Source organism: Neofelis nebulosa, chromosome 7 (assembly GCF_028018385.1).
Source record: "Neofelis nebulosa isolate mNeoNeb1 chromosome 7, mNeoNeb1.pri, whole genome shotgun sequence".
Taxonomy (NCBI): Eukaryota; Metazoa; Chordata; class Mammalia; order Carnivora; family Felidae; genus Neofelis; species Neofelis nebulosa.
This window is the reverse complement of record NC_080788.1, coordinates 134,288,149-134,306,484: the sequence shown is the minus strand read 5'-3', so window position 1 is coordinate 134,306,484 and position 18,336 is coordinate 134,288,149. Positions and strand designations below refer to the sequence as shown.

Sequence of the window (18,336 nt, the reverse complement as noted above, 5' to 3'; positions counted from 1 at the left end):
GAGATTCAAACTGAGAAAAAAGACCATGTCACTGTTTATTAGCAGCTCTGCTAAAACACTTGACAGGGAAGGAATATGAAACTATTTGCCGGAAGTGAGGCATTGGGCCGTATGTTGATTGCATTTATCCACATGCCCACAAGTAGTCAATAATCAAGCATACTGAAATTACATTCTTTCCTCCTTTTAAAATATTTCTAGCTTTAAATAAGCCTCCTCATTTTTAAAACCTAGTAAATAGGAAAAAGTGAGTCATTATTTATAGTTAATCACTTTTGCCAGCTGTGACTGTATTTCACATCCATTTTTCTTTTTTGTCTTGGACGGGGGAATCTATCCTGTCGCTCTTTAAGGAAAAAACCATATTGGTCCCGCCAATAGCCTCACAGTTAAGGCACTGCAAATAGGGATTTTTGCTGGATACGGCAAGAAAAGTAACTTCTTTGAATGCAGGATTGTGGAGAATAATCCAGAATCTTGAGATAGCACCTAACAGGAAAATCTGAATTATTTCCGGGTTCGTTTTGAAGTGGAATAATCATTTCAAAAATACTGTCTTTATGAGTGCCTATCCTATGTCTACCCAGTTCCAGATACTGCAAGGTTTAGAAAAGATTTCAGACGAGATCCCTGGTATGTCAGGACACTTTCACTGAAAAGCGTCAGGCATCCATTTCAGACCATCTTGAACAACCAAGCAACACTACTGGGTCAGGTGACTAAGAATTTTGACCTCAGGCTGCTTCCAGCCTGGTTTGATTAGCCTCCAGCTCGCTCTGCTGTTTTGACTCTTTCACCCCATTCGCAAAGCTGTGTGTAGCCTCATTCGCAAAGCTGATAATCGACATTTACAAGCACGTGCAGAAATTTTTGGATCAATACACCATTGGCTCCCAGAACTGTGGAGATTGCATCGGTGCGGTAGGAAAAGGACTATGGTCATACCAAGCCTTGCCTCTGCATCCCAGGAAGGGCTTCTCCTTTGCCCACAAACAAAACTCCTAGGCTTCATTATGGTTGAGCCAACTCTTTACCAGTCCATAGTGGCCAGGGGAGAGATGTCATGTCCCAGTTGGCCAGCCAATCCTTGAACCCAATCGCTGTGGTTAGGATGGTAGGATTATTAGTGATTGGCTGTAGATCCCACTTCTGGAACTTGGGATGGGAAACCATCCCCCCCAAATCACATAGCTGCTGAGCAGCACAGAGGGTGTAGGATGGATGCTGGGGAAGGATCTAACAGCATCCACTGTTGTCTTTCATCTAGAAAGCCGAGCCTGGTCCTAATGAGGCCAAAGTCTTGCCTGGCTTGTGTCATTCTTTGTTCCTGACGTAATCTGGCCATCCTTTTATCCTTCACAGTTCATCCTACATGGCCAATTCTACCACCTACGACTCATGGCCAGTCCGTAGCTGTACCTCTGTATCCAAAAGACCCTCTCTTCTACTTAGGAATATATTGTCTCATGCTGAAGGAACAACTAATTGTTGACAGACTAAATATCATTAAATAAGCCATGTATATTAGAGAATGCCTCTCCTGTCATTTTCTGGTGACCCCTGACATGGTAGTTGTCTGGAGCTTAAAACTTCAGAGCTCTTCTTAAAGGCAGTATTTCATTGGCTCTAAAACATTTTCCAAGTAGAGGAACCCACTGATCTATTTCAAGTAGTGAGGTCCCTCTTACCTGAATGAGACCCTTAACATGGCATGTTATTGCTGATGACGATTCAGGTGCCCCACGGGAACTTCACCTCTCGAAATAAACTTTCTACTATGTCTCAGCCTGGGATCTTACTGAAAGCGGACCTTGCAATGAGGAATCACATTCAGTTTGTTTGTTTGGAAGATGGCCGCAGGGAGCACAAGCAGAACAGAGAATGAAGGTCAAAGCCCCTACAAAGGGTCTGTTAACCGTTTGTTAACAAAGAGTTCGTCCCTTCTGGAAGCAACTAGAGCTCAATCCCACGAGAACCTCCAGTGAGCCAAGACTACGACCTCAGAGCAGGCTGCCTGCCTGAGGGACAGGAGTGAGCTGATATCCACTGACGCCTGTTCCCTCACTGGGCAAGTGTCGTCCTGTGGGGTGTGTTACCTCCTTAGTTTTTCATCCTTCCAGATTGCATGTATGTGAGGACCACACCCAGTGTTAGCAGTCCCAGGAAGACAGTGAGAGATACTTGGTGTGGGGTGTCCTGAGGGGAGGCCCTCCAGCCATGGCTGGGCTAACTGATGGGGGGCGAGAACACGAGGTGGGCACGTGGGGAGTCAACCTCACACTGCACAGCCAAAGTCACGCAGGCGCCTAGAAAAGACCAGAAATCATCTACATATCTTTTTTTTTTTTTTTTTCATCTCTCCTGCGTGTCTGAATGGCTTTTCTTAACACATGTCTTTAAAAAGGTAAAATTAATAAACACATTACCAACTGGATTGCCATAGAGCCCTGCAGGACTCTCATCAACAAAGAGGCAAGCACGCCCGTGGAAAGAACCAGCGGGTTCCTCAGAAGAGAAGGCTGCTTGCGGGAGAAGCTGTCATCATCACATCTTCAATTGGCGGGTCCTCTCATCCCCAGCAGGGGCTTCTTGCTTGGAGGGTAATTTTTATTCTCACTGTTCAGTCAGGATGACAGCTTTGTCCCTAATGTGATGGCAGTTTTGACTTTAGTTTAAATTATTCCATAAAGAATCAAAGAGAGAGAGATTCTCTCTCCTTTTTCCCCACCCCAAAAATTCCACTAAGAAAACTTTTCTAATTTAAATCTTTGCCTCCACATTAAATTTCTCATTCATGTTTCAGGTGAATCAAATACACCGTCAACTTTCAAAACCCTGTGTGACTATCACAGTGACTCAAAATAATTGCTGTCTGTCAGTGTGTTTGCTGGGAACACAGATATGCCTGTCACTGGCTCTGTTATCATACCACGAGCTTGCCTCTCAAGTGCGGTCTTCTCTGGGCTCAATTCAGAACCTTAGCGTCGGCAAGCAGAGTGTTGAGGCAATTATCTGCATAATCCATCCAAGGAACATGTGTGCCTCAGCTGCCCCCGAAATCACCTGTTTTTAAAAAAAAAAAAAAAAAAAAGTCTTTAAAGCAATTATTTTAGGAAGTATAGATTTAGCTGTAATGTTCCAAAGAATCGTCTCCAACTTTGGTTCCTCTAGCTTAGTGCTTTTCAACCAGGGATAATTTTGTCCCTCAAGGGACACTTGGCAATATTTGGAGACGTTTTGGGCTGTCAAAGCTGGGGAGCGAGGAGAGAGTGTGCTACTGACATCTCAGGGGTAGAAACCAGGGATGCTGCTAAAATTCCTGATCCCTGCAGTGCACGGGACAGCCCCCACAATAGAGAATTATCCGGCCCAAACCCTGCCCTAGCTGGTGAGGCTTTATGCATTGTAAAAGACAGCCATCTTTTTAGAAAATTGGGACTAAAAGAAAATATTCCTTCGGTTGAAAAATATCAATAATATTAAGGAATATTTTAAGACAAAGTAACCCGTAAGAGAAGTTTCCACTTAACATTTCACATTCAAGTTCTGCCCAAATGAGTTACATGTTTCTCAGATTGCAATTATAATACATTCTAGTTCATATTCTTGTTGGCACTTAAAAATATCACTTTTATAGTCTATCATTTTATTTTATTATTTTTTTTAATGTTTATTTATTTTTGAGACAGAGAGAGACAGAGAGAGACAGAGCATGAACGGGGGGGTGGGGTCAAGAGAGAGGGAGACACAGAATCTGAAGCCGGCTCCAGGCTCCGAGCTGTCAGCACAGAGCCCGACGCGGGGCTCGAACCCACAAACCGCGAGATCATGACCTGAGCCGAAGTCGGACGCTTAACCGACTGTGCCACCCAGACACTCCATTCCTCATTTTTAATTTTTAAAAATCATGTATGTAATCTTTTTTAAGTAACTTGGGCAAAAGCACGTACTCCAATCTGAAATCTGGCTTTGGAGACCTGGCCAGGCGGCACTCTTAAATTATTTTACAAAAACTTGTTTTCCAAGAAATTACTACTTTGAAGACATCACGAGAAATGGTTATCACGTAAATATTTTTGTACAAGAAATGTTTACTACTTGTGAAAAACACTCTACATATTTTTAAAATTAGAAAAAACCCTATGTTTCTCTTCAGAATGTATTAAAGCAACACTATGTCCTACCTTAGTAAAAGATTCACAGTATGAAACCCTGGCTCCTTGCAAGGCAGGGACGTTGGAGTCCACACAGCATCACAAAAAGGAGAGAACAGAATCTTGCTTAACCAATCAGGACAAAAGAGACAAATGTTAAAGCTCATGCTGATGAAAGTAATTATAACCACTTATGAGTCAGAAAATGTTTATAATTTAACAGAAAACTGCCAGAACCTAGCTAAATGGACAGAGTCTGGTCTTGCCTGAAATTCTCAAGATAGCCCAGTATCTGCCTGGGTGTTTCTGTACTTCACAGTTCAAATAGCGTCGTCTGGAAGCCCCAGTCTACACCCTGCGGGATTTTAAAGCACTTCCCACGCTTTTGTACAGCTCCTGGAAGGCCTATGACTCTGCGCTCTCATTTCTCTGCATTAATTCGGTTGATGCCTCTGACCATTCCCCACTTACTTTTCTTGCTTGCTTCTGCACCTGCTCAGGTGGAACTCATCTGCTAACTCGGTCTTCAGCCTCTAGGTCCACACAGACCCCCACCCCACCCCAAACACTATCCCTAGTAGAGTGCGAGCCTGTTGCACCCCTTGCTGAAGATAGGGGAGGTTATACCAAGTGATACGGACGCCTTTGAAGCACATGGTACACGAAGCGGTTGATTAAAGGGCTTCTGATCGCTGCATCAGTGCAGGCTTTCTCATGGGCCATTTCCCTTCATATAGCATCCCAGCCTCCCACTTCTCAGCGGCCCCTTCTTCGCGCTCTCTCTTTTATCTGGCTTGTCATGCCCTTCCACCCCGAGGGGCCTCAGTTGTTCGTGCTGAGTTACACAGAACAGCTCAGCTCTCCTGAGTCTCTGCTCCACAAGTCAGTCCCTTTTGCATTTCAGAAACAAGCCAGCCGGAAGGCCTTTCATTTAGCTGGACCGACGTTTCTGGAAAGCCGTTATTGTTGTTAACAGCATTTATTTTCCCCTCGTACATCCGCAGGAGCCTTATTAATTCCTTTGAAAAGCCAGTTCTGAGATAGAAGCTTATATACTCATCTGCATCCGTGTCCTCGTGTCTGGTGAAGAGCTACCACGTAGCTGGATTCAAGTGCCCGGGCTTCGGCTCTCGGGCAGGGTAGACTCAGACGTGGCAGGTGTCTGCCTCAGTTTCCAATGTCTTGCTCTATATCTATCTCTGTATTGTTCAGCCCGACACCCAAGGGACTCCTTCCATCCGTGTTCTGCTCTGCAGTCTCATTTTCCAAAATTCGTCTCTCACTTGGTCTCTCTTGTACCTAGCCTGTGTTCACAAAATGCGATTGGGCGTGGAGACCATAGCTGACTCTCGCTTACGGGTCCCCGAGGGGTGGTTCCTGGGGGCCTTCTGCGGTGTGTATTCTTTCTCTGGCTAGTTTCCAGACTCCATAAAAACAGCGATGAGGTGCTCTCTTTCTCTGACGCCCCCCCCCCCCCGCCCCAGCCCCCTCCCGGGAGGTAGTAGATATTCCATAATGTTGTCGACTCTCGCTCCAGATTCGTTGGTTCCACAAATTCTTCCACTCTGCAGACATTTGTTGTCTCCCCTGGGCCGAGAGGTGGGGACACGGCCAGAAACCAGAGAAAGTTCTCCCCGTCCCTGAGTTCATTTCGAGTTGGTGGAGGATTTTAGCGTGACATGTTGTGCTGCTGACGAAGAGACGGCACCCTCGCCTCTCAGAACTAGAGGGAACTGTTGAGGGTGAATGCGGTGAACGGAAATGGTGCAACTTGGTACCTAATGACGTCTCCTCATCTCAGTGCACACTGCTTCTGCCCACCAGCCATATCTGCCCTTCTGTCACGCCGTGATTCAAGTGTGGGTGCTGTGAAACCTTCCCTCTTCAGAGTAATTCCGCCTGCAATGAAAAACAGTATGTTTTAGCTTTTCAAATTATAGCTCTGCAATGTGAATTTCCTCTTCCCTCTCCTTGAGACAGCCAGCCCTCTCTTATATTATATTATATTATATTATATTATATTATATTATATTCACATATGTATATACGTGTGTGTGTGTATATATATATATATACATATATATATATATGGAGGAGGAAAAGCCAGAAGATAGAAAGTATTGTACCATGTCTCATTACAAATATAAACATAACATTCCTCCATTCATTACGTGAATAAAATGCCACCACAGACCTTGTGAGTAAACATTTCCATTTTAACACTTCTTGGTTACACTGTGTCCATTTTCTGCTGGGAAGCTTTGACAAACACAGCGAGGAAAATAAATTAATGTAATCACAATGAAGGTTGTGAGGTTAACTGAGAAAAATCAGTTAAAGGGATTCCCTTTTCTGCAAGCATTCAGCATCTGGGTAAGTGAATAAACACACCAAAAAATATATATATATATATATATATTTTTTTTTTCTCAGAAGCAGTTTATCCTAAACATTACTTTTCTAGGTCGTCCTCTTAACTCACCCTCCGAGATTTATAGTGCAACCATACCAGTTCAGAGTGGAAAGAAAAAAGGCCAGTTATCTAATCCAATTCCTTGGGGGAAATACTTAGGCAATATTAAGAAATCTTCAATTATCTAATTTAATAAAAGTGATGGTTGCTATTCCATAGTCAGCCACATGTGATACTGATTATTTCTAATCCCTTAGAAGAGAGCTGACATTCTGCTTTTGGTCCTGTATAGCGTGAAATCATCATGTGTATTTTACCAAAAGGAGTCGCAAGAATAATGGCGTCCACAGTCTGTAGTCATTTTATACTAACACACTGCAATGTGGTTCTGCCCTGGGGCAGAGAAGTAGGGATTTTCTCTACTTCAAAAGAATGAAAAATTATCATCACTATCCAGAACCATTATAGACTTCAGAGACTTTGGCATGAAATATTCAGAAAGTTTATTTTAGAATTCAATATTTTAAAAGCCTGCTTTAAAACTATTACAGTGATTAGTAGCTCTGTTACTTGGGCCAGTCTTTGCTGTAAAACGCCCTCTGTCGTGGTGGATGTCAACAAAACGGAGTTTGCATCAACTGCAAATGCTCCGCATAAGGAATGTAATGCCTTGTTTTCTTTTTTTTTTTTTTTTTTAACGTTTATTTATTTTTGGGACAGAGAGAGAGCATGAACGGGGGAGGGGCAGAGAGAGGGAGACACAGAATCAGAAGCATGTAATGCCTTGTTTTCGAATGCCATCCCCCCTGCCCCCAACCAGGAGCTGTGACCACTACTCATCAGGTATCCTCTCAAACATACTTCTTAAATAAACGTTACTTGTCCCGGTAATGGTCGAAATGTGTCGCTAATGCCGTGCGATGTGAGTTCTCTTACCCTGTGGTGTGGGCGCTATTTCTGTCCCTGTTGAGGGAGCAATGGTCCTGTCTCAGCAGTACTAGGGACACACAGCTGAGGCCACCCACACTCTCAGCCAACCAGCCAGAAGCTCACATCTTCACGGCTTCTCATGGTCAGTCAGCAAAGCTTCCTAGGTATTTGTGCGGATTTAACAGAACTTCCCAGGCCACAAGTGAAGCCAGTGAAAACATCGGCAGCTAGAGTTAGCCACGTGAAATTGCAACACAACCACTTTTCTCTGGAATATTCTATGTAAGTAGAGAGGCAACGTGCAATAGAGTGTATAGAGAGCCTTGGTTTGGGAATGTAATGGTCTTTTTTTTTTTTTTTTTCTTAATGTTTGTTTATTTTTGAGAGAGAGACAGAGACAGAGCACAAGTGGGGGAGGGCAGAGAGAGAGGGAGTCACAGAATCCAAAGCAGACTCCAGGCTCCGAGCTGTCGGCATAGAGCCTGATGCAGGGCTTGAACCCACAAACCATGAGATCATGACCTGAGCCCAAGGTGGACGCCTAACCAACTGAGCCTCCCAGGAGCCCCTGGAAATGCACCCATCTTGATCTGAGGTCCCAGTCTGCTACTTGAGTAGCAGTGTGGTCTTGTGAAACTGGTGTACCGCTCTCAGTTCAGTGTTTCTGTCTGTAAAGTGGACCCATCTGCATCATGCAGACATTCAATGAGACGAGGAGCGTAAAGGCAGTACAGTGCAGGTATCAATCACTCCCATTATCGCCGCTTGTTCCCAAAACGTTTTTCTTCTCTCTCGTTGGTTTATTCCACATTTCTGTTGTGTAATGCATATGTATTTATTGACACATCACAGAAAAAACATGCAGGATGACTAGAAGAAGAACATCATTTCTGCTTTTCTTTAAAAACCTGTGCATTTGGCTTCATTCCTTTAAATGTATGATATATTATTTTCGTTGGTTTTAATCAATACCTTTTCCTTTCCGTCCCACCTTAGGTATATCGATGTAGGAAAAAAACAAATAGACATCACCTTTTGCCTTCAAGTAGGGGCCTCTCCCAAATAGACATGCAAAGAAATAAAGATTCTGGAGTGCTCTTGATGCGTAAGCTTGACAAAAATAACTTGTAAATAGCTAAATATCTTTGCATTTCATTTTCCAGGGAAGTAGATCAAGACTCAGACGATCTTGTGAGCTTTAAAGACTTTGAATATGCCATGAACTATGGACGAAATGAAGCCTAACTACGGTGAACTGCGTTTGGTAACTTCTGGGGAGACAAAGAGATCGTAATGTGTATTTCCATGTCAAGGCTCCACCCCTCTGCTCTGCTAATGATGTAATAATAAGGTTGCGTGCTTGTGATTAAACTCTTGGTCGTGGTTTGCAGATGCTGATACTGCTTGGTTTTTTGTTTTGGTTTGTTTTTTTAATGTTTTTATTTATTTTTGAGAGAAAGGACAGAGCGTGAGTAGGGGAGGGGCAGAGAGAGAGAGGCACAGGATCTGAAGGAGGCTCCAGGCTCTGAGCTGTCAGCACGGAGCCTGACTTGGGGCTCGAACCTACGAACGGTGAGATCATGACCTGAGCCAAAGTCGGACGCTTAACCGACTGAGCCACCCAGGCGCCCCGCTGCGGACACTACTTGTGTCTCAGAATCCTAGAGGAGGTCATGACAGATCATCTTCCATGCAGCCAGCAGCCCTGAGCCAGGCTGGTGCTGGCACTCCCACTGGGGCCGGCCCCACCTTCCCCTTCACTCTCAACCCCCCACACCCACCCACACTACAGGCTCCACTCACTAGTCCTCCCCACTCCACACACGTGCTCCCTGATTCTCAGTGGTTCCTACTGTCTGGAGAGAGGTCACTTTTTCCTGCCGATGGTACCCGTTTCCTTCACGCATTCAGCTTTGGTCAAACAAGGAATAACACCCGTGTGTACTGAGCGCAAAGCATGGAGAAAACAAAGACTTAAGATTTCTTTAAGATCTTGTACCCGGTGTCAGAATCATCACTGCAAAGTGTCCCCAGTGGCACTCGCTGTACAAGATAAAAAAAAAACCAGATTGGGCTGACACAAGCAAGCCTTCTCCAGCTCTACGCAGAGGAAGACCAGAGTGTAGGAAGGAAGGATATTGGAGGCCAAAGGTTTATTTGCACAGCCCTCTCGGATGACTTGGGCCTGGAGTTCCTGCAGGGACCCAGCTGCCCCGTGCGGCACACTTCCCGGGTCTGGGTGGCTCTGCCTGCATCAGGGGCCTTAGCCATCTGTGTTCACACACTCCATCTTCGGCCCGTCCGTATGTGGGATCCGATAATTGCTGCACTGGAACAAAAACTGTGACACTGGACCTTCAGCGCTTTTAAATAAATACTGGTATCAGTGCCGGTATTTTGTCTGTAAGTGTTCAGAAATCATAGCATGAACGTTAGGAAAACATCGAATATAATTCTCACTTTAAAAGTAGTACATGTTTAAAGATCAAGTAAAACCGTACATTTGTAAAATAGAAACATTAAACACGCATCGATCTATCACACACTATTAGCGAATACACTTAACAACCAGGTCTTAAACTGTTATAAGTCAAAGGAGCCCAAGGAGACAAAACAATATAATGTGATGTTCTTGGAATAGAAAAAAAGGACATTAGGTAAACACTGATAATGAATGGACTTTCGTTAATAATAAGTACTATCTTCACAATTTTTCTGTGAAGCTAAAACTGTTCCACAATAAAAAGGTTGTTTAAAAAATCTTATTCTGGGGCACCTGGGTGGCTTAGTCCATTAAGCATCCGACTTCAGCTCAGGTCATGATCTCATGGTCTGTGAGTTCAAGCCTCGTGGCGGGCTCTGTGTTGACAGCTTGGAGCCTGGAGCCTGTTTCGGATTCTGTGTCTCCCTCTCTCTCTGCCCCTCCCCTAATCGCTCTCTGTCTGCCTGTCTGTCTGTCTCTCTCTCAAAAGTAAATAAACATTAAAAAAAAATAAAAGATCTTATTCAGAAATTAACAAACTAAACGTTATCAAAAATGAAGAAAATTTTGAAAATCATTGAGAAGTACAAATGAAATATTGTTTCAAAAACAAAGAGGATCCAGGGTATGTTCGAGTATTATGTGTGTTTTAATTTTTTTTTTAATGTTTGTTTACTTGAGAGAGAGAGAGAGAGCTTGCGTGGGGGAGGGACAGAGAGAGAGGGAGACACAGAATCCAAAGCAGGCTCCAGGCTCTGAGCCATCAGCACAGAGCCCGACGCGGGGCTTGAATTCATGAACCGTGAGATCATGACCTGAGCCAAAGTCGGATGTTTAACCGACTCTGCCACCCAGGCACCCCTAGTATCGTGTGTTTTAGTACACATTGTTCCAGCTGATGGCAAGTCCTCTCTGACTCTGGATAAGAGTTTTGTTCAGGAAGTCTTTTCATCATAACTTAAATGGTTGAGTCATTGGTCTTCATCTCCATATGTAAGTGATACTGATTTTTAGGTTTTTTCAATATCAAAATTAGAGTAAACCACCAACAAAGCACCAGTATTTCAGTAATTGTCAGAATACCACAACCTCGTATTGCAGTCTATTTGGACCTCATTTCTCCTGGGAAACATGACAACAGAAAGAGAGGATTCACTTTCTCCAGTTGCTTTGGGAGGCAAGAGGCCAGGCTGGGAATAGCTATCAGGCAACTCCCTTGACCCTGGATTAGTCCAGGCTTTTTTCGGTCTCAATGACAGAAACCTAGTCAAACTAGCTTAGATGGAAAGGGAACTTACTGGGAAATACTGGGCTAACAGGGAGGGCAGTGGTACAGCTGAGTTTCGAGAGAACTAGAACCTGCAGTGCGAGTACCTCCGGACTCTGCCTCTGTGCCATAAGCACTGTCGGCTTCACACGTCGGTTCCAAAAAGCAGTCATCCCGTGATCTGGCCAGTTCCAAGTCCAAAGACCTCAGAAAGGAGACCTCGTTGGCCTCTGGATCAGTCAACTCTGGTTCCTCTAGAGGGTCCTCTAGACATGGTCACTGGGCACTCCCAGGTGTACTGAGGGCTGGTCACAGGGAGCAGAAGTTGATAAAAGCTAGACAGCCATTCCATTTTCTTTCTTAGAAGAATTTGCACCTAGTCTAGGATGGAGAGCCCCCCTCCCCCAAGGATTTGCTGCTTAGGAGGATCCAGGCTCTGAGAGCAAAGACCAAAAAGAAAGGGGAAGTGAGAAGCTGCTCATGTCACCTCCCCCTCCTTATCACTCCCCCTAGGCCCAATCCAAATCATCCTGTAAGCTTTCCCCTCAGCTTCTCACTTCCAGGCCCCAGTCCTGACCCTCATCCCCAGGCCACAGGATGCTGTCTGTTTACTGTGACCTTGTTGGTCTACCCTCCGTTGAATAGTCCAAGGGTGGGCATTTATGCAAGTTGATCAACTCCGTTCCTTCCCTTGGAAGACATCAAGAGCGAGAGTGAGTGATACATAGCAGTGCTCCTCTGAGTGGCTGAGCGGGTGGTTATGGCTCAGGAGCAAATGGCAGACATGTTTTCCACCACGTGGCCTGGAAAACTGAGGCAGCTGGTTTGCAATGAGGGCAGAAAATGAACTAGTGAGAAGAGAACAAGAAAGAAGCTGGGGAAACCCTTTGATACTTGGTTTCTGGTGAAAGCTTGTGTGCAAAGCCCAGTCATAACCCTTTGGGTCCTATGAGGTAACGCTGTATCCCTCCAATAAATCTTTCTCCTCAAGCCAGCTGGAGTTGCTTTCTGTTATTTGAAACCAAGAGAACCCTAACTGTTATAAGCATAGAGCCAAGGACAGAGTCCTAGGTAACATCAACATTTACTGGGGCAGCAGAGAAAAGAGTCTTCTAAAGAGACTAGGAAGAAATAGTTGAAAATGGAAGAGGAAGCTGTTTGCACTTCTGTCTCCAACACCCAAGCCTCTACTTGACCTATCACCATAATCAGTTTCAGTCTTCCCTTGTGAGAACACTTCTCGAAGAGCTCACTGGTGATCTCCTAAAAGCCGAATCCACCGGCGCCTCTCAGACCTCACTGTACTCGTCCCTTCTCCTGGGCCCCTCTCTCTTTAGTCTCCATGACATCACCCTCTTGTGGTAGTTCTGTGCCCATTTTTCCTACTGTCTTTTACTGATCCTTCTATGGCCTCCCGTAAGTGTTTGTATTCTCCGTTCTCCTGTAATTGGCCAGTCTTCCTGACCAACATTCTCCAAGGATCATTTCATTTGCTCTCAAGACTTCAGCTAACACCTTGATGGCTGTGACTCCACAAACAAATCTTCATCATTAGTCTTGACCTCTGCTTAGCCCAGACCTGTGTTTTCATTTGCCTGTTGGACATTTCCACCTCAATTACAAACTCATTGAACTAAAACCAGACTTGTTGTTTCCTCTAATTTTCAAAATTGGTTTCTCACTCTGCTTTTTCTATTTCTGTTCATGGCAACCACCCGGCCACCCACCCGAGCTGTCATCCAAGCCAGCTGCCTCGGGGTTCTTTTCAAGTCTCCCCCATCTTCCTCCGCTCTGATACTCAGCCAGTCGCTGAACCCATCTGTGTCTGTGTCTGCAGTAACTCCATGCCATTGTCTCCTGTCCCATCACGGTCTCCCCCACTGCGTTCTGATTCCCACCCCCATTCGTGGCTCTTGTCATCGGTATAAAGAAGAGTAAAGGATGTGCTGATAAGTAAGAAACAGACCCGGCTGTCAGGAAATTTTGTCTAGCATGTCCATTATCTTCCCAAAGCACAGACAATATTATTTTTTCTCCTCTCAAAAGCTTTTAGTAGCCACCTTTTCTACTGGATAATGTCTCTACCTTTAATATGTCATCCAAAGCCCTCTAGAGTCAGGTCTCAACTTACACATTCAGCTTCATCTTTCACAGTACCTCTGTCCCATCCCACAACTGGGTGACTCACACATGCACACGGTCCCCTGGCCCCCAAACACCAAAATGGCCCCAAATAGGAAGGTAACAGAGAGCCTTAGAATTAATATCTGATGAGAATATAGGAAAATGCAACTATAAAATAATAAGATTCAGCTAAGGAAACATTGAGCCACCTTCATCATAATGAATATTTCTCCCTCACAGTTGTCACCTTCAGAAGAGGGATGGGGGCTAATTATGCTAGCTATTTTGTATTTTTAAAAATTGTAATCTTGAAAATTTATTGAGATGGATATCCGTCGTCTTCTTTTACAAATGAGGAAACAGTCTCTGAGCGTCTAAGTGACTTGACCCAGGCCAAGTGATGAGGGTAGGTGGAGGGTGTCAGGGTGACCATTCAAACCAGTCAGCCTGACTAAATGCAAATACCTTCCTACCATGCTTCATTGCCTCCAGTGGGAAAATCGTGACATTGGCCCGTATTCTATATCTACATTTTGGTTTTGACCCAAACTGAGTCTATCCAGATTCACTGGCCACCCCAAGTCAAGCATCTAGCACATAATAGGTATTAAATATTAATTCCCATCTTACGCGTCACCAGGCTTAACCCAAACTCCATTGGGTAATGAATCAAATGCACTTTCCATTGGGTTATTAATCAAAGATTTGCCACCAGAGACAATCTCTTTTACAGTGTGCTGCAGGCTCTAAAGACAATTTTCAAAGAAGAGTTCTAGAAATGCTCTAAACAGTGGAAACATTTTTAAAAATAGACGTGTAGTATGTTTCTCCAATCACCCTACTTGGTGTTCACACTTCACTTACAGAAGTATAATTCAGGATTAATAACAAAACATTGGTTACTTTACTTTTTCTTGTAACTTTTGAGAAATCTGTTTAGAACCGCAGAATTAATTAAAATAACACATGAATTGAAATTTAACGGCATGAGAGTAGCCGCTCACAAAGTGACCTTTCTTACACACAAATTTAAATTGACTTAGCCCCATGGATTGAAAAGTGGCTTAAAGCAATTTAACACAAAACAGTTGAAGTGCTCAATCTAAATTCCTTAGATTACTAAATTGGTAAAATACTCAGAAATGTGAATCAAAAAGAACATTATTGTAACTTCACAGAAAATGCAGAGTAATTTACACGAAAACATAAAGTGAAATACAAGTCAACTATGGTATGTGACTTGAAGATGAACAGTTTCAATAAATATTGGAAAACGGTTGACCAAGGGCCTAAAAACACATAGTGTCATAGTAACAGTAACAGGCACTGTAAAGTAGAAGTCAGGTTTGCCCGTCATCTTCGTTTAATCTTCATTTCAAAGAAAGAAGCTGACCTTGCTTTCGAATGTTTCGAAGGTCAAACATGGCAGCAATAGTCAATTTGTTTACTAAGCTTTCCCTACTGCTATCTGTATTGGACTGCTCGTCAGATGAAGTTTGTTTATTCGTGTCTTTTTTCCTCTTTTTCCTTCCCTCTTCTTTCTTTTGTTTTTACTGTCCCTCTCACATTGATAAATAGAATTAAATACATCGGGCCATCCAAGATTCAATCTGACCTGCTTTCTTGGCTGATATGCAACTTAGATCAACAGGTTTTTTTTTCCCCCTTATTGTAAATAGAAAACAAAATTCCAGGGTACTTTGTGTCTTTCATTAAATATGGAAACTTCCTGACCATTATCTCTTGAAATACATCTTTTACCACATTCTTGAAGAAATGTCCTCTCAGGCTCCAGTTATACATACATTATACTGATGATATTATCTGAAATGTCTCTCTGTTCTCCTCCTTCCCCTTCCCTCCTCCTCCACCTTCGTCCCCTTTCTCCTCCTCCTCTTCCTTCTCCTCCTCCTTTTCCTGCTCTTCCTATCTCTCTTAGTTTCACTTTCCATTCAGTAATTTTTACTCTCATTTATTGCTGGTGGGAATGCACAATGGTACAGCCGCTTTGGAAGACAGTTTGACAGTTTCTTACAAAGCTAAGTGTAGTCTCACCATATGATCCAGGAATCATAATACTCCTACATATTTACTCAACTGACTTGAAAACTTCTCTCCACACAAAACCTTGCACAGGAGTGTTTATAGCAGCTTCCTTTATAGTCACCAAAAACTAGAAGCTACCAAGATGTCCTTCAGGAAGTGAATGGATAAACAAAATGTGGTACAGCCATGCAATGGAATTATTATCCAGATAGCAAGTACACAAATTGAGCTATCAAACCACAAAAAGACATAGATCTATCTTAAAATGCATGGCGAGTAAAAAAAAGCCAGTGTGAAAAACTATGATACCAATAGGACATTCTGGAAAAGGCAAAACTGTAGTGACGACTAGAAGGTCAGTGATTATCAGGGTTTTTGTCAGAGTGTCGGTAAAATAAATGGGGCACAGGGAAGTTTTTTTTTAGTGTGGCAAAAATACAAGATAAGCCTGGAGCATCTTGTTGTGCTAGAAAGTAAGGAAGTGCTCAAAAAGCAAACAAATAAAAGAACCACATAAACAAGAGCCCCTTTGTTGACAGGGGGGATGACAAAGGTTTGTAGGAACCAACAGAAAGAGCTCCCAGTGGCCACAGCCGGAATAATGTGAGCAACAACATTGATAAAGCAGTATTGAATTGCAATCCAAAGTATAAAATAAATGTCCATGAGGCCACACTGATTGAGTGAAGAAATACTGATAAACGATTGAGTCAAGAAATAAATGGAAGAGTAGAGACAAATCTCCTTTGCAGAAGAATTCCAAATAATCAATGTAAGTACTCAGCCCTCAGAGAGAGCATAACTCTCCATTCCTTAAGTGTGGACTGAATATAGTGACTTTCTCCCAAAGAGTACAGTACAGAAGCAGGGCGGGGGGTGGGGGGAGGGTGGGGGGGGGGTGGCACAGAGTTAACAGTGGAGAAACCTGACAATCACTACCCCAACCGGGTGATCAAGGTTAATATTAACAGTAATAAACCATGCTGATACTATAAACCCTTACATAGGTGATGAAAATGGCATTTTACCTCTCTAGATTTTCTCCCCCAAACCCACAACCCCAGTCTAATCATGAGGAGAACATCAGACAAACTTCAGCTTGGAGACATTCTACAAGATGCCTGACTAATAATACTCCTCAAAAATGTCAGGATCATCAAAAACAAGGAATGCCTGAGAAACTGTCACAGCCAAGAGGAGCCTAAGGAGATGTGACAACTAAATGTAACGTGATCTCCAGGATGGGATCCTGGCATAGGAAAAAGAAATTAGGTAAAAATTCAGTCAATCTGAGTAAATTAAGGACTTCAGTTAATATTTTTGTATCAATATTGTTTCATTCATTATAACGAGGTATAATAGGATAAACTGGGTTTGAGATACTTGGGAACTCTGTACTATTTCATAATTTTTCTGTAAATCTAAAACTTATAAAATCAAAAGCTTATTTAAAAAATTTCATATTTTACTGTATGGCAGAAATTATATCCCATGCTACTGTCTAAATTCCTAATCAAAGTGTAGATAGATATCAGTTAAAAATATGCAAAAGAGGGATGCCTGGGTGGCTCATTAGATTGAGTGTCCGACTCCAGCTCAGGTCACGATCTCATGGTTCAAGGGTTCAAGCCCCACGTCGGGCTCTGTGCTGACAGCTTAGAGTTGGGAGCCTGCCTCAGATTCTGTGTCTTCTTCTCTCTCTGTCCCTCTCCCACTTGTACTCTGTCTCTCTCACTCTCTCAAAAATAAATAAAACATTCAAAAAAACTTTTTTAATATGCAAAGGAATACATAACTTTTTGATATAATGTTATGGGATACATTAGCAAAAAACTTTGAAGACCACCACTCTATATGGTACCTTTAGAGGACTCTTTGAACTCTCAAGGGTCAAGCCTTTGCCATAGGGAAGTATATTCACAGCCTCTTATATGATCTGGGTTGGTTTCTGACAAAGAAGAGACCTCATGTAGTTTAAAGTACCTGCTTTTGAGTTGCATTTGGAGAACCTTCAAAAAAACTAAGAAAAAAGTCCCCAGCTTTCCTATTATATGACTTTCAATATACATTTCAAGGAAAGAAATCCCTTAGCTTTGGACCTATTGAAAAGAAAGCCCTTTATTCTTCTTTTGAACTTCATAATTCCTCACAACACTGAGAAAACTGTAAGGGGTCATCCCCCCACAAGATATGCCTGTGTCGTCTCAAAAGGCCTGTTAATATGGCCAACACATGGAAACAACTTCAATGTCCATTGATGGATTTATGGATAATATATATATGGGTAATATATTTTATAAATATAAATATATATATAACAACTTCTGTATCCATGAATCCATCAATGAACTACAAATATTACATATATATGTAATATTGTAGAATAATGGAATATTATTGTGTTTTATATACATAACGTGTTTTATATATACATAACACACCTTTAAAAAAAATTTTTTTTTAATGTTTATTTATTTTTTGAGAGAGGGAGGGAGATGGAGCGTGAGCAGGGGGCGGGGATGCAGAGAGAGAGGGAGACAGAGAATAGGAAGCAGGCTCCAGGCTCTGAGCTGTCAGCACAGAGCCTGATGCGGGGCTCGAACCCACGAGCTGTGAGATCATGACCTGAGCCGAAGTCAGACACTTAACTGACTGAGCCACCCAGGTGCTCCCATAACATACCTTCTTTAACCATGACTCCATTAATGGATTATATATATATATATATATCTATATATAGATATGTAATATTATGGAAGAGTGGAATATTATTATTCCACTGAATATTATTCAGCGATAAAAAAAAAAAAAAAGAAAGAAATCTTGCCATTTGCGACAACAGGATGGACCTTGAGAGCATTATGTAAGTAAAATAAGTCAGAGAAGGCAAAGATCCTGTGTGATTTCAGTTATACATGGA

At 42.8% G+C, this 18,336-nt stretch overlaps 1 protein-coding gene across 2 annotated transcripts in view; it reads left to right on the top strand.

The window, feature by feature from the left end:
* EFCAB11 (EF-hand calcium binding domain 11) overlaps window positions 1-8,887 on the top strand; it is a 160,060-nt gene extending 151,173 nt beyond the window's left edge. For both annotated transcript variants that reach the window (XR_009264710.1, XM_058739986.1), the window contains one exon: window positions 8,661-8,887. Coding sequence is in view for 1 of the 2 variants with exons in the window: in XM_058739986.1 (XP_058595969.1) it covers window positions 8,661-8,742 (82 nt within the window). In the remaining variant the exon portion in view is untranslated. The remainder of the gene's footprint in view (window positions 1-8,660) is intronic.
* The last annotated feature ends 9,449 nt before the right edge of the window (window positions 8,888-18,336 follow it).